The sequence below is a fragment of the Ammospiza caudacuta genome, chromosome 5 (assembly GCF_027887145.1).
Source record: "Ammospiza caudacuta isolate bAmmCau1 chromosome 5, bAmmCau1.pri, whole genome shotgun sequence".
NCBI lineage: Eukaryota > Metazoa > Chordata > Aves > Passeriformes > Passerellidae > Ammospiza > Ammospiza caudacuta.
This window is the reverse complement of record NC_080597.1, coordinates 16,439,727-16,454,749: the sequence shown is the minus strand read 5'-3', so window position 1 is coordinate 16,454,749 and position 15,023 is coordinate 16,439,727. Positions and strand designations below refer to the sequence as shown.

At 38.4% G+C, this 15,023-nt stretch overlaps 1 protein-coding gene across 7 annotated transcripts in view; it reads left to right on the top strand.

Moving 5' to 3' along the window:
- PACSIN2 (protein kinase C and casein kinase substrate in neurons 2) overlaps positions 1–15,023 on the top strand; it is a 56,317-nt gene that overhangs the window by 24,882 nt on the left and 16,412 nt on the right. For 6 of the 7 annotated variants that reach the window (XM_058804877.1, XM_058804883.1, XM_058804881.1 and 3 more), the window contains exons 2-3: positions 3,469–3,579; positions 14,579–14,735. In XM_058804877.1, the coding sequence (XP_058660860.1) occupies positions 3,520–3,579; positions 14,579–14,735 (217 nt within the window). In that variant the 5' untranslated portion in view covers positions 3,469–3,519. Of the gene's footprint in view, positions 1–1,165; positions 1,255–3,468; positions 3,580–14,578; positions 14,736–15,023 lie in introns of those variants that run through there. The other variant, XM_058804878.1, reaches the window with a different exon arrangement.

The window sequence follows — 15,023 nt, the reverse complement described above, 5'->3', positions numbered from 1 at the left end:
GGCACTGGCAGTGAGGAAGAAATTCAAGGTCTGTAGCGTAAAGCATGGCTAGAATGTTCCCTAAGAGGAAGCTTAAAAACAAAAAGCCACATTTATTTATTGAGGTCCATTTCCTTGTGGCAAAGATCAATGTATCCTAATTTACAAGAATTGCTTAAAAGTCAGGGCCAAGAAACTGGAGCCTTGTTTGTTTGCATCATTTCCGTAGCTATTACAGTATGTGCTGTTTAGGATGGAGTTACTTTCTGCACTTGGACTTTGTGGCTTATTTTTAGCCTGTATAAGCTCTTGTGGCTAAAGTGTGCTTGTGACAAAAGGCAGCAGGGGCTCTGAACTGGTAAGGCTTTCTCTGGGCTGCTTTTTTTGATGGCCACAGCACTGTGCTACTGTTTGCTTAGCAGCTGGGGGACAAGGAAAAGGCACTGAAGAGATGTGCCTGGAGTTGTGGAATGAGGAGAAAAAGAGTGGATGAAGCCAAACTGTTGTGAGAATATAGGAAGTGGGTGTGGGTACACTGCTTTCTATGGAGTTATTGGTTCTGCTGCAATCCAGCTGACCACAGAACCCCCAGCTCTGTCTATGCAGGTGAATCTTGTGGAGAATCTGTGCAGAACTCATCTTTCTTGGTGTATCCATCTAAATTTTCTAGATTTTATGTGACATCTGTAGTTGTTCATAGGTTTTCTTTTATAGTAAAATGGAAGACCATGCAAAACAAAAAAAAAAAAAAAGTGCAGTGAACTTTATTTGTGAAACCTCTGCAAATTCACTTGGAGGATAGGAGGACCAAACCCTGATGAAAAATGTGCTAAAGGCCTGGCTTCTGTAATAATTTTGTTTTGTGAGGGTAGCATGACTCATACCACTTAATGTTCCTATCTCAGTATACAGTTTATTTTTAAGTAGGGCTGTAAAAACAGTGTTTTTCTGTACCAGTTGTTGCTATGACTTCACAATGTTTCCCTAAATACGCTTGCTCATACTTTCTCACAGCATAGTATTTGGCACATTAAAACCTTAGTTCCATCAGTATTTCCTGAGTGCTGATCGTTTTAATGCTTCTATGGAAAAAAAGGATAACTCCATGTATTATGTAGTTCTAGTTGAGGAGGAATAAAAGGGTTTTTTTAAAACCCAGTCACCACAACCTGTTCCTTTAAGAAAATGTTCCTGTGTTGAACTTTTTCAGTCTTTCCATGTAACTTTTCAGAGTAAATTTATAGGAATGATATAGTTTAAGTTATTTTGTTAAAGGTAAGTGGATGCTGTATTATTACTTCAGAACATTTTCATTGTCTTTTTTATCTGTAGTTGGAGGGAAAAAATACTACTAGTGTGGTTCGGGAGAGTGGGATGGATGACTACATGGGATGGGCTGAAACTTTAAGTTTATACTTCAGACTTTCTTTTTCCAAGTTGCTGAACTCTGCAGCTGTTAGACGGATCTTTTCCAAAAGGCGGTGAACACTTTGGTTGAAAGATCTTGCTGTAGAGGAGAAAAACTTCTCTCACCCTTCCCAACAACCTTCGGAACCTCATTCCTGCCTTGTTCTGCATGGCATGCCCGGCTGTTTAATTTTAAACCATTCTTATGAATTGGTCCAGCTAGTTGCAAGCTTACTGCAGTTTGGTTTCCTCCTTATACTGCTTTATAGCTGTCTAAAAAGGATGTGGAAAAATATACTTGTGTTATCACAGATGTAATCTTTGCTTTCCTCAATGTATTGTAAAAATTGCAAGGGATAAAATTTATCTGGAAGGAACACATTCCATGTAAAGGTGTGCTGCTAGAGAAACTGGCAATTGCATAGTGTTTAAACTTTTCCCTCTTGACTCAGTAAAAGCACGGGTGGAAAAGCTGTTTTTTTGTAATTACTAATAACACAATTAAAGATTGTTACACTAATATATAAAAATAATTTGCCTGTATAAGATGTTCCTTTCTAGTTTGCCATTTTGTAGAACCCTTAATATATTTTGGCTGTCTTTTAAAAATAGAATTCTAACAATTGATGTTCCTGTTGTGGTTTTTCATTCCATATTCAGCGTTAAGGTTATGTAAGCTTTTTGTGAATTGCATTACATAAATGAATTGGGTGAACAAATGATAAGGAGAAACATCTTTTCTTCCCAGCCAGAGTAATTTTGTTATGTTTGTGCTGCAACTGTCCAAAGAACTATTTTGTTTCAGTAGCTGGGTTTTGTTGTGGACAAGTGCCTACCCTTATGGCATGGTTATTCTCAGTGTATCCCAGAAATGCTAATTTAGTGTTGAATTCTCCTTGCCTGGGAGGCTTTCAGTGCTGTTTCTCTCAGCAGCTTGTCATAACCACTGGGCAGCAAGGTCAGATTTGGAGATATTTTCAGCCCCTTTTGGAGGGACCATGGTACTTTAGAGGAAGCAAGATTGAAAAGACAAAAAAAGGAGGGAGCTTCAACTTACAGGCTGCTGATAAAAGTATTTATCCACCAAGGGGTGGATAAAATCTATTTACCTGTATATATCCCTGGTAGTATTAAAGATAAACTTGTCAGGAGACATCCAAACAGGGGAACCTGGTGAAATATCTGCAGAGATCAGAGAGGGATTTGTGTGTGTGTTTTGGGAGGCAGCTGTTTCCTTTCTCTCCTACCTCTTGGTCTCCAGCCCACAAACTGCATTTGTGAATGCAAGTGCCTGGATTTTTGTCTCAGTAATGTTTTTGATGTTAATCTTGCATGTTAGCTTAGGGTAACCCTAACCTTTTTCATACCCAGTCATTCATAGAGTCATCTGCTTTGATGAGGATAGATTATATTTTTCTTCACTGCAACTGTGTCTATAAAAGTGAAAATGCCTGAATTGTTAAAGCAATGACTTATTTCTAATAAAGCTCAGAATTTGGAGCTGATGGGTTTTCTGTTTGTTTGTTTTGCTAAAATAGAACAATGACAAGAAGACATTTATTTTTCTTTAAATCAACAAATTTTGGCCTTAAATATTTTCAGTGGGTTTCGTTGTATAACAGATTTCCGGTGGAAAAGGAATAGGACTCAGTGCAGGTTACTGTTGCAGAAGCAAAGGTCAGCTGATTGTCTTGTAGGAATGCTTTGAAAGTGGAGTAGTTAATGAGTAAGCATCTCACTGCTCAATCTTTTCTTTCAGTTATGATAGGAAATTTTATCATTAAATAAAATAACATCAAATTATATTTTATCATTAAATTATCATTAAATGAACTCAAGAGTCTAGTGAAATGTGATATATATAAGCAGATGCATTGAGTGTTTTCTGGACAACTTATGTCAGGATAAGAGCTACAAACTGTGGGGTAGAAGTTTTCTGTTCCAAAATGCACTGTGTGGTTACCTCTTTCTGTTTGGCATCTCTAGATATCAAAATACTGAATGAAGTTGCTTAAGATAATTTTTTTCATAACTTCAAAACTCCATTAATAATGCTCATAATATTTTTTCTTTTTTTTACAGATTCTGAAGGTGTTTAAGCTCTGAATACTTACAAGCTCTTCATACATAACAATGTCTGGCTCATACGATGATTCCGTTGGAGTAGAAGTTTCTAGTGATAGCTTCTGGGAGGTAATCCAAATGTTCTCTTCAATATTTTGATTTTATTTTTTACTTGTATTGTAGAAAATCTGATTTTTGTGCACTGTAAGTTGTGGAGAGAGCTACAATACAAGACACATTGGTTATTGTGATCTGCAGAAATAGCCTTCAGAGTTAAAATTACCTTTTGGATTTTGACCTATTTCTTTTGAGGGCTTTAATGCGCACAAACTTGAGCACCATCCACTTGGGTATGGTATGGAATTCAGAATTGAACCTTTGTCAGTTGTTATTGTCAAGGAAGGCCTTATGTGAGTAGCTTGTAAAATGATCAGTGTTAAATCTGAATTAACTGTTCCAAGCTACTGTAAATGTACATAAATTACAAAAGTAAGATACTGTGTGGATGTACTGCCTGTCTCGTCTTTTTATCTAGATAAAAATATAAGCTTTCTTGAGACAAGATATTCTTACCTCAGTGTTAAAACAGAACATACAGATACATACAGAAAGATAATATGAAGTACTTTGTAATATCAGCAATTTGTACTGCCCCAATCTGACAGAGACTTTCAGATGCTGTAATAATTTAAGCCCTGAAGAAAGGAAAATTCATAAAGCAGAAATATTTTTACAAAAACAAGCCTTTGAGTAAAAAGAAACGTTTGGCAGTGTCAGTACTGACACAATTGGAGGTAAGTACTCTCTCCAAATTAGCTGTATTCAGTAGGACAAACTTCTGCCATTTGAGAGGGAGCTCTTTTGAGTTTGAACAATAGCAAACATGAAAATGACTTGGGGGAACCTGTCTGAATTTACCAGAGACCTATGTTACACAGCTTAATTTTGGTGATCTGATATTGTACTTCCTTTGAAATGTAAGCTTTTCTGGACTGCTGAACTGTGCTGTTTGTGGTGACAGCATATTACATTTTGATGCAGATCTCCCATGTTTTTCAGTATATTCTCTAAAAGGCCTAATGCTAGTGAGGATCTGTTGAGTACAGTTTTTTGAGGAGATGATTACTATTATGTTAAATCTATCTGTCTTATTTATAAAGAAACTCTTTTGAAGTCAGTGTATTTTAAGCCTTGACCCTTTTTGTTGTAGGGGTTCTCTGTAGGACGGCTGCAGACAGGCTGTGAGACCATTTGATGTATAACCAAAAAGATTGTTCTTGTTAAAGTGATAATTGGAAAGTCATGGCAATCAGGTGAAATTCCAGGTGACAGGAAAGAGTGAAACATTGTACCTGGCTTTAAAAGGGGTAGAAGAAGAACCCTGAGAACTACTGCTCTTGGAGGTGTCTCTCAACTGGCTGTGATCCTGAACAATCTGAGCTATCACACCTGCTTTGAGCAGGGGATTGGGCTACCTGATCTCCAGAGGGTCCTTCCAACCTCAGTTTTACTGAGTGGTTTGTTTGATGCTGAGATAACTTCCTGAGCAGGCTTGCTTGCTAGAAGTGTTTCAAAATAAAATGAGGAGGCAGGCAGGAAAAAAGAATTCTGGAGGGATATTTTGATATGTGTTGGGATATTTTGATGTGTGTTGTGCATCGTATACTTGGCAGTAGAACATGATTTCTGGCTGGCTGTTCTGTACCAAGCTGTTGTCTTCCATCAAATAATCATGTCTGGAAGAATAAAAGCTGAGTGAATAAGAATGAAATTTTCTGTAAACTAGGATGGTTATGTTTGGACAAATTTTAACTCAAAGAATTAAATCAGATAAAGGGATGATCAGAAATGGCAATTACCTTAAATGAGGGCCTTCATGAAGGTTTGTTTAAATGTATTTGATCGTTATTATAGGTGACTTATTTGTGTTTGTCCTATTGGTGACTTATTTTACATAATTTTGTAAATACTACTACTTACTGTTTCCTTGGACTTGTCTGTGTATTCTTTCCAAAAGGTCAGGACTGCAGTCTGTTTCATAAGCAATGTGAGTAGACTAATGTATAGTGCATGAGCTTACCTTTCTTTATCCTAGGATATTTATACCTTTCTTTATCCTAGGAAAAGGAAATTTTGGACTTCTGTATAGCAATTAGTTGGTTTCTTTATAGATTTTTCTGTGCTTTCTCTTTTTTGATGTATAACCACAAAGATTGTTCTTGTTACAATGGTGCTTGGAAAGCTTTGGCAATCAGGTGAAATTCCAGATGACAGGAAGGAATGAAACATTGTACCTGGCTTTAAAAGGGGTAAGAAAGAGGACTCTGGTAACTACTGACCTGTCAAACTCACCTCTGTGCCTGGGAAGATCATAGGACAGACTCTCTTAGAAACTCTGATAAGGCACAAGGAGGACAGGGAGGTGATTTGAGACAACCAAGGGCAAATCTTGCATGACATGACCAACCTTGTGGCATTTTCAAATGGAGCAGCTCCATCAGTGGGCAAGAGAAAGGGTACAGGTGTCATTTATGTGGATTGCTGTAAAGCCTTTGACATGGTCCCCCACAACATCCTTCTCTCCAAGTTGGGGAGACATGGATTCTGTGAGTGGGTTGCTGGATGGAAAAGGAATTAGTTGGGTGGTTGCATCCTGAGAGAAGCAATCAGTGGCTCAGAATCCCAAGGGACATTGGTTACAAGTGGTGTCCCTCAGGGGTCCATACTGGAACCAGTATTTAATATCTTCATTAATGGCATAGAGGGATCAAGGGCACCCTCAGCAGCTTTGCAGATGGCACCAAGCTGAGGGTGCAGTGACAATCCAAAGGGACCTGGACAAGCTTGAGCAGTGGCCCATGGGAATCTCATGAGGTTTAACCAGACCCAGTGCTGGTGCTGCCCCTGTCTTGGGCACATCCCTGTGTGTGATGGATCCAGGCAGGGGATGAGCAGAGGGAGCAGCCCTGGCTGAAGGACCTGGGGAGCTGTGGGTGAGAGCTGGCCCTGCCCCAACCCAGAGCCCCCCTGTGCTGGGCTGCACCCAGAGCCCCAGGGCAGCAGGGCAGGGGGGATTCTGCCCCTGTGCCCCTCTCTGCTGAGCCCCCCTGCAGGGCTGCATCCAGCCCTGGGCCCAGCACAGCAAGGACAGGGAGCTGCTGGAGCCAGGCCAGAGCAGGGACACCAAGGGGATCAGAGGGATGGAGCAGCTCTGCTGGGAGGAAAGGCTGAGGGAATTGGGATTGTTCAGCCTGGAGAGGAGAAGGCTTTGGGGTGACCTCACTGTGGCCTTGCAGTGCCTGAAGGGAGCCCACAGGAAAGATGGAGAGAGACTCTGGACAAGGGCCTGGAGTGACAGGACAAGGCCTGTGACTGACAGAGAGGAGGTTTAGATTGGATATCAGGAAGAAATTGTTCCCTGTGAGGATGGTGAGGCCCTGGCACAGGTTGCCCAGAGCAGCTGTGATTCATCCCTGGCAGTGTCCAAGACCAGGCTGGATGGGGCTCTGAGCAAGCTGGGATAGTGAATGGTGTCCCTGCCCATGGCAGGGAGGTAGAACTGGATGATCTTTAACATCCCTTCCAACCCAAGCCATCCCATGATACTTCTGGATTGGAGTCATCTATCCAAACTAAATTTGACTGCTATTTAGTCTAAAACCCATCCTATTTTATATGTTCTGAATTGATTGGTTTGTTTCTGAGGACTGTAACTTTGAATTCTGGTCTTAATCTTTTTCAAAAGGGTTAAACAGATTTGATCAATGTGTTTTGTTTGATTTGATTAGAAAAGCTGTGGTGCCTTTGGAGTGCCAGCTGAGTGTTTCATGCCTCAGGTCACAGGAAGTAAAGAACTCCTAATCAGTTTGGAAGTTGTTTTGTTACTACAGATTCTGACATTTATACTCCTGTTAGAAGTTTTTCAAGATTTTTGACACAGTACATCTTTTCTTTGTTTTTAAAGTCAGCTTGCAGTTTGTTAAAAGCCACCTTGATATGTTTTAGTGCCACAGCTGCAAGCAGTGAATGTATTTGAACTTGGCTGTGGCACAGAAGTGTCAGTCTGGCAGGGTGAGCTTTCGAGTTTGTTCCCTCACACTCCAAAATAGCTCAGATTTATTTACCTTTGAACTGTGCTGCAAAGCCCATCTTTTTCTTAAAGGCATTTGGCAGACAGTGAGGTGGCTGGCTGTGGGACCTAGCTGAAAAACTGACTGTCAAAGCTGGTTTTTGATCACTGTCTATCTGTTGAAACTAAAACATTTTTAGTTGTAGAAAGTTGGTTGTTCTGTTGAGCTAATGAGAACTACACCTAGTAAAATGTTGATAAGTGACCTTCAAAGCTTTTGACATTGCTGTTGACAGAAATTTCATTGTCTTTAGGATGTGAAACACTTTGTTCTCTATCAGTTTGCTGACTCTAGAAGGCTTTAGTTTCTTTTGGAACTGTCACTGCCTTTGCTATGGTTTCCTACTAAAAAATGTAAATCTGGAGTCTGTAGTTGCCTGGTAGTAGATTTACTACTCTAACCTTCTCTGGTTGCACATGCTCAGACTGTCCATGGAGCAGGTCAATGCAGATTACTTCATCTGTTAAACTTCTTTTATTAAGTTGCTATTTCAATACTGTTCATGGAAATTTCCAGTTCTGGCACTTAGAGTTAAGTTCAGTGCTGGAAATACAATACAAATAGTAACTTGTTTCCTCTAAAGGTTAGTAGTTTTTATTACAACATAGATATTGTTATCAGGTTCTGATTTGTGGTTGGGAAATTGCTGTCTTGTTGAAAGGGAATTGGAGAAGTTGCTGTTTGAACTTGTGTTCATGGTAATGGCTTACTGTAGATCTGGCAGTCAAAAAATGTGGGTAGGTCAAGGCTCAGGCAGAGGTAGTATCTTGTATCAGAACAGCTGATATGAGTGAAAAAAACCCAGGCTTTCAGAATCATCCATGTTTGTTAAGTGTGCCAAAGAAATAGCAGCAGCTTTCTTAATTAAATGGAAGTGGTTTTTTCATATTTGGTAAAACCAAGATACTACTTTAAGGCTTTTTGTCTTCTAGCAGGATGACAAATCCTTTTCAGTAGAACAAATCCTTTTCTTCTCCTCTAATTTCTTTAGGTGTTTAGTTCATAAAAGTACCTTAGAAGTCTGAGAATTTTGTATGTGTTTTAATATAGCTTGCTTAGAGAACAAAGGATTGCAAAATACTAAGAAAAGACTTTCTGAAGGGTAATTCCCACAATGGCACTGAAGAATTTCATCAAAGTTTCAGTTGTAGTAGTGTCTTAAATTGCCTAAGAGATGGAAATTTCACTCTCCTAATTTATTTTTCTGTCAAGCCTCAATGTACCTTCATGTGTCTGGTTAAGCTCATGACTCTCTCTGGGTGTGGAAATCCTAGAGACTGAGGAATCTTGTTGATATGCTCCAAGAAGGGATTCCTGTTTTGAATCTGACATCTGTTTTGATTGGCTGACAAGGATGTTGTGCTCTGGGTAATCAAAGATTTTTGCTGATTGCCTGAGGCAGGGTGGCAGCAGGTTTTCCAAGGGAAAGTAGAAAAGGTACAGTTTGAAAGCCTTTCTGTTTCTTTCTCAGCTATCATATGGAGTTTAAGCATTTGCATGACTGCTGTAAATGCATCATAATCATCTAGGGCACTTTCTGCATCCAAAAATAGACCAGTCCAAAAACTGGTTAGTTCCAACTTTGTGTTGCTTTAGTTAAACATGAAAAGTGGGCATGAGACCTATTGGCCTTGTCCTGCTGGAGTAGTTTGGAATGTCTATGAAAGAATTTGGTAATATTAATAATTAACAAAATGCATCATAAAGTTTGCTTTCTGTTTATTAAGCTCCTGCCTTATGCTGGTAATCACAATCAGGGATCTATTAAAAGAAAAATGCCTTGGGCCAGATGAGACCAATGCTCTTGTTCAGTTACATACCTGTGAGGGTAAGAAAGCCAGTGAGTGAGTGTTCCTAGAGATCAAAGTGGGAGTGTATGCATATCTTGCAAGGTAAGACATCAAAAGGAGCAGCTCCCCTGCCTGTGGAGGCACTTACTTTAAATGAGCTCTAGGTCCCTCACAGACTGTGTGCTTCCTTATCTCCCTGACTTTCTGCTAACATCAGCAGCATGGAGCCCATTTATTGCAGGGGCGTTTCAAACACCTACTTACCCAAACAGAAATAGTCACTGAACAGCTGCTAAACCTGCAGCTGGGATTATTTTAGCCCTGTGAGTGATTCCCTTGGAGGACAGGACCTGGTGTGCATTCTGAAGTGCTGAACACAGGGCTTTTGTTGCATTCTGAAGGATTTGCTGACAATCCATTAGCAATATAAGACTTTCAACCTCTCAAAGTGGAAGTTGATCCCCTGTGTAGTATGGATGAATTAAATTTAGCCTCTGTTTGCATTGCCATTGTCCCCTGCCCCCTCCTAACTACATTAAAAACCAACAAAACAAACAACTAAAAAACTCCTTCCCAAAACAAAAACCCCAACCAACCAAAGCAAGACCCAAATGCAACATTCTGGATAAAAATATTTGGATTCTGCAATAGTAGATTCCTGTCACATAGTTGTTTTTTAAATCTCCTTCTAACTTTGAGCAATGGAATATTTTTCATTTACATTGCCAGTGTTTGCTTTACTGGTGTATTTGGCTTAAGATTTTGTGTGTTTAAGAGCTTCCTCAGGATTTTTCTTGTAACCAGGGGTGAATTTGTATGCATAAACTTAAACTTACTCAGAGATAATGCTCATAGGTGCTTGGACTGTGTGTGCTAATTATGCACCAAGATAATTATTCTTATTTATAAAAACCACACAGTGGTTGTAGATGTTTAAGCTGGTTGAAATGTTTGCAAACTTCTCGTTTGACGTAGCTGGAAAGAAATTTTCCTCGTGGTTAAATGGAATGCTGGAAATAGTGTGTCCCTGTGTTGGCCATTGGTATGTGTGGGTTTGACTATGAACCTTTAAAGCTTATTATTCTGTTTCATACCTAGGAGTATTTGTCCCTAAAAATACCTTGTTGAGTTTCTTTTGAATGGTTTCAGTTCATAAAGGCTGATTTGTTATGAATAAGCTCTGCAAACTTGGAAAAAGAGTTGACAAATCTATCTTCAGGCATTTGAAACTCCTGAAGTATTTGTGGTATAATGTTTGTCGTGGTGTGCTGAAATTACCTAAGAGGAGTTTAGCAACAGCTGAATGTTTGCCACCTTCTGGGCTGCTAACAAATGAGAATACTCTTCTTTTTTCTCTCAGTGTACCAGAAAAACCTGCAAGGTGTGTTTAACACTCTAGGCTTTTGTGCTGCTCTATGAATATGCCTTAAAATAAAAAAAGAGTATAACAGTTGCATTGAAGAGCCTATATAATTTAAGACTCTCCCTTTGTGTTTAGTGCTGTGAAATGTTAGAATAATGCAAACTCTTAGATAAATTCCCACTCAAGACCTATCAGTGGCAGAGCTTGGCTCCCTTGGTAAAAGGCAAGCTGCCTGCACTGCCAGCTGTAGGATGATCAATGCCTCATCAGAGGGTGCCTCTGGGCTTTTTTCTGGACCTTACAGATTCCCTAAATCTTAGATCTGGCAGAGGATTTGAGGTGACATTGCTGTGCTCTTGCCTGAGAGGAAGTTATAAAATCAGAAGGAATGCTTTCTTGGTTAGGCTACATGGAGACCTGACAGCATCTATGGTGCTTGTAAGAGATAAATGGGGCAAAATAGGATCAAGTGAGATTTATTAGCAGCAAAACTCAGGGTTTTTTTGCAGTGGAAAAGGGTTAAAACTGATGGTTAATTCAAATTAGAACAGGTAGAAAGAGTGACACAAAACTATGAATCACAATTTTCCCAGAATGAACTGATTGCATCCAAAAAGTGACCATTATAATGGTATTTTTAAAAAATAAACTCTTGATTATTTCCTTTTGAAGTGTTTCTGATAACTAAGGGTAAACAGCAAGTGAATTTGTTATCATGTAATAAACTGTCTCTTTCAGATGGATGTATTGTTGATGCTAAAATGAAAATGGTATAGTTTTTAAATATCTATTTTTCTACTTGAAATGGTAAGAAAGTTTGTGGTCTTACAAGTTACTTTTCTGAAACAAATATTTTATGTGCAGGACATGAAGACTTAGAACTTCATGTCATAACTTCATTCTTATCTTAGACAGTTGTCTGCTCTCTAGCAAGAAATAGTGCCATGCTCAGAATGATCAGGAAATTATTCTAACTAGCAAAATTATGTATGTTCGTGTACTGTACAGGGCTAATTGAGAAGTCTGAAAATTGCCAGGCATTATGTAAAATGGCTCTGGCTGAAACAAAGAAGCGCAGGAGTTTTTTGTTTGTGTTGTTCCTGGTGAGTTGCTACAAATAAAAGAATTCTTCATTTTTAATTTGCTCAAATACTTCTTGTGAAGGGGACGAGGGAAGTGTTGCAGAATTTACCATTTACCTCAGAAATTGGAGAGAAGAGTCTTGAATCAAGAATGTATAAGAGTTCATGTTTTTCAGGGTTCAGGGTGTCTTGAGTGTGTTTCTAGATTTTTATTTATTGTTTTAACTTCTCTACAGTTAATCTAGTAGTTCCTTGACAACCTAAAGACTGAAGTTATTTTCCCTTTACTTGGCTCTATGGCCTAAGGACCTTGTGTCTCAAATCTTATGTCCTGCAGTGACAAGCTGCACATTCCACATGTCTAAAATGTCTCATTGCAGTGTCCCTAACTTAAAATGCAATTTTTAAAAGAAGCCACTAAGTTTTCAAAATGTTATATGCCAAGTTATATAATTTATGTTCTCTGTCATGGAGCACAGAAAAAATGCTGCATTTCCAAAATTCTAGCATTCTTGATAGGGCAAATTTCAGTGTAAAAGGCTTTCTTTGCAATACCAGGTTATTTTCTACTATTGTGGGCCTGATTCCTCTTAATACTGATTTTAAACTGTGATGCTGAGTTCCTTCAGTCTTCCTGTGAGGAAGAGGAGGAGGTGGTGGGTGAATTATCTGTGGTGTGCATGCAGCTCTTTAAAGGTGCCCTTATGTGATAACAGTGAATGGTCACAGGTAAACTCAGTTCAGTTTTTTTGAATACCTGCCTGAAATTTGGCAACTGCTTGATGTTACCATGAGGTTAGAGTTTGCTCAGAATGAAAGGATTAAATATGCCACAAGGCAGCCAGCTCTCATTCAATATTACCATTTAAAATGCTAATTTAATAGTGAGAATTTATGAAAGGAAATGTTTGTGCTACAGACATAAATCCCTGGGTACACAACTGGAGACACAAATTGATGCTAATATAAGGCTTCAGTAGTTGTGCCAAGCTAACATAACCTGTTTTGAAAGTCTGCTTGATTGTGAATCTACAGCTGGAGTAATTCTGAGTAGATGAATGATTTGTCTTTCATTACAAAGGCTGTTGGAGGTATTTAATTCCCTTAACACTTTGATTACATATGTATAACTGCCTACTTCTCCACTTCCATTTATCCTGAAAATAGAAGGTTATTTTTCATACTTTCTTGGTAATAGATGCAATCAGTTGACATGGCTACATTGACTCTCTCTGGTAGCTCTTATCTTCAGTTATATTGTGGTTTATGTTTAAATGGGCTGGGGCTGTGTGTATGCATTTGTTTACGTGTTTTAGACAAATCAGTGACTGCTAACTAATGCCTTACTTAGATGCTAACTAAATTCCTTTGATCTGTTGAAATGGATCTAGTCCAAACCAAGAAACATGCTCAGATGAATTCCTTGAAGCCACTAAGAGAAATGGTTTTGTCATACCATTTATGGTTTTGATTTTATTTTTTCCCCCGATTTTAATGAGAAGACCTAGCATATGTCTGTATTTATAGCATAGTCATTTATTCATCCAGCAGTTAGTATAGGGATTTTATCCACTTTTAAGAGTATTCCTCTGTATACCATTTTTCTCAAGCAAATGGCTTGCATGTGCATCTGCTGACAAAATTCTGAATAAATGTGAACCTAAAAGTTGGATGTTTTTCTCTGTTAGATGTGAAGCAGATATGATTCAAATGTAAAAAATGACTAGCACACTCTGAGTATTTGAATATTTAATCTACTGCCTTGCTGCTAATCTTTGTTTTTCAGTCAGGTGGTTTGGGCAGATAAGAAACTGGCTGTGATATTTAATAGCTTGTGCAAGTTCTCTTAACAGAGTTCTTAGGTCTTGTTTAATGTTTACAAAAGCCAGCCTGAGTGACCTTGAATTCAGTGGAAATGTGACTCTCGGAGCAGTGTAAGGCTTTCTTCCCTTTCAGACATTTAGATTTGTTATTCCACGTAGCTGTGTGCACAAGAGTGAAAGGGGAGTGTTAATTATATAATGGATGTTCATTATATGATGTACATTTTGCTCCATGTCCTCATTTTATTACAGGTTGTACATTGAGCAACTGTGGGGGATTTTTTCTTTAGTATTTACAATTCTAAGTATGGTAACTACACATCCTTGCTGTCAGTATCTTCCCACATTAAATTCTAGAGTACACTTTGGAAATAATTGCTATCTGGTTTTTCAGCAGCGACTGCATTCGTAAAAACTATTATTATGGTTGATAGATATGTTGCAATGCTCCTTTGCATGTCTCTGCAGTTTTATTAATCCTGAAAGATTAAACACAGCATAAAATTAAGGTATTAGGTACTTGATAATGAATATTGAAGAGGGAAAGAATACTGTAGTATTTCTCTTAATTTTCTTCACTATCTAGAGCATTACTAAGAAATAATAATGCAGAACAATTGTGGTGATTGCCCAAAATTACATTTCAGACTTCATAAAATGTAATAAAGCTTTTACTTTTAAAATTAACAACTTTCTTTTACAGGGCAACTTGCAGCCTTTGCTGCATTGTTGCAGTTAGGTTTTATGATTAATTTATGATTAATTTTAATGTTTCAGTTAGGTTTTATGATTAATTGATTTAAGATGAATGAACCTGATTCCATAATTGATTATTTCCTGCTATATTCTCTTACTCTCAGTTTACAGTATTTCTGTTAATTAAAGATTTATCTTGTTTTCAGAGCTTTCAAGCAGAAATTAAGTCTTTGTCTCTTGGTAGGTTGGGAATTACAAGAGGACAGTGAAACGAATTGATGATGGCCACAGACTTTGCAATGACCTCATGAATTGCATTCATGAACGGGCACGGATAGAGAAGGTCTATGCTCAGCAGCTCACAGAATGGGCTAAAAGGTGGAAGCAACTCGTGGAGAAAGGTAATGCTGAGTTTGAACTCTGACAACTTTCTCAAATGGAAAAAAGTGGTTTTATATATATCTTTGTTTTGGTAAGTACAAAGTAGAAATACTGCTTACTATAATGGAGTTTTTGCAAAAGGCTCAGTAATGTGACAAATGACCAAGCTTTTTTGGATAAAAACCCAACCAAGCAAAGCCTGCTCTTTTGCAAATTCACGTGCTTCTTGCTGAAGCAGATGAATCTTGCCTCCAGTACTGAGTTATGTTCTAGAGAACTGTCTGTTTCTCAATAATTACCAGTACAGT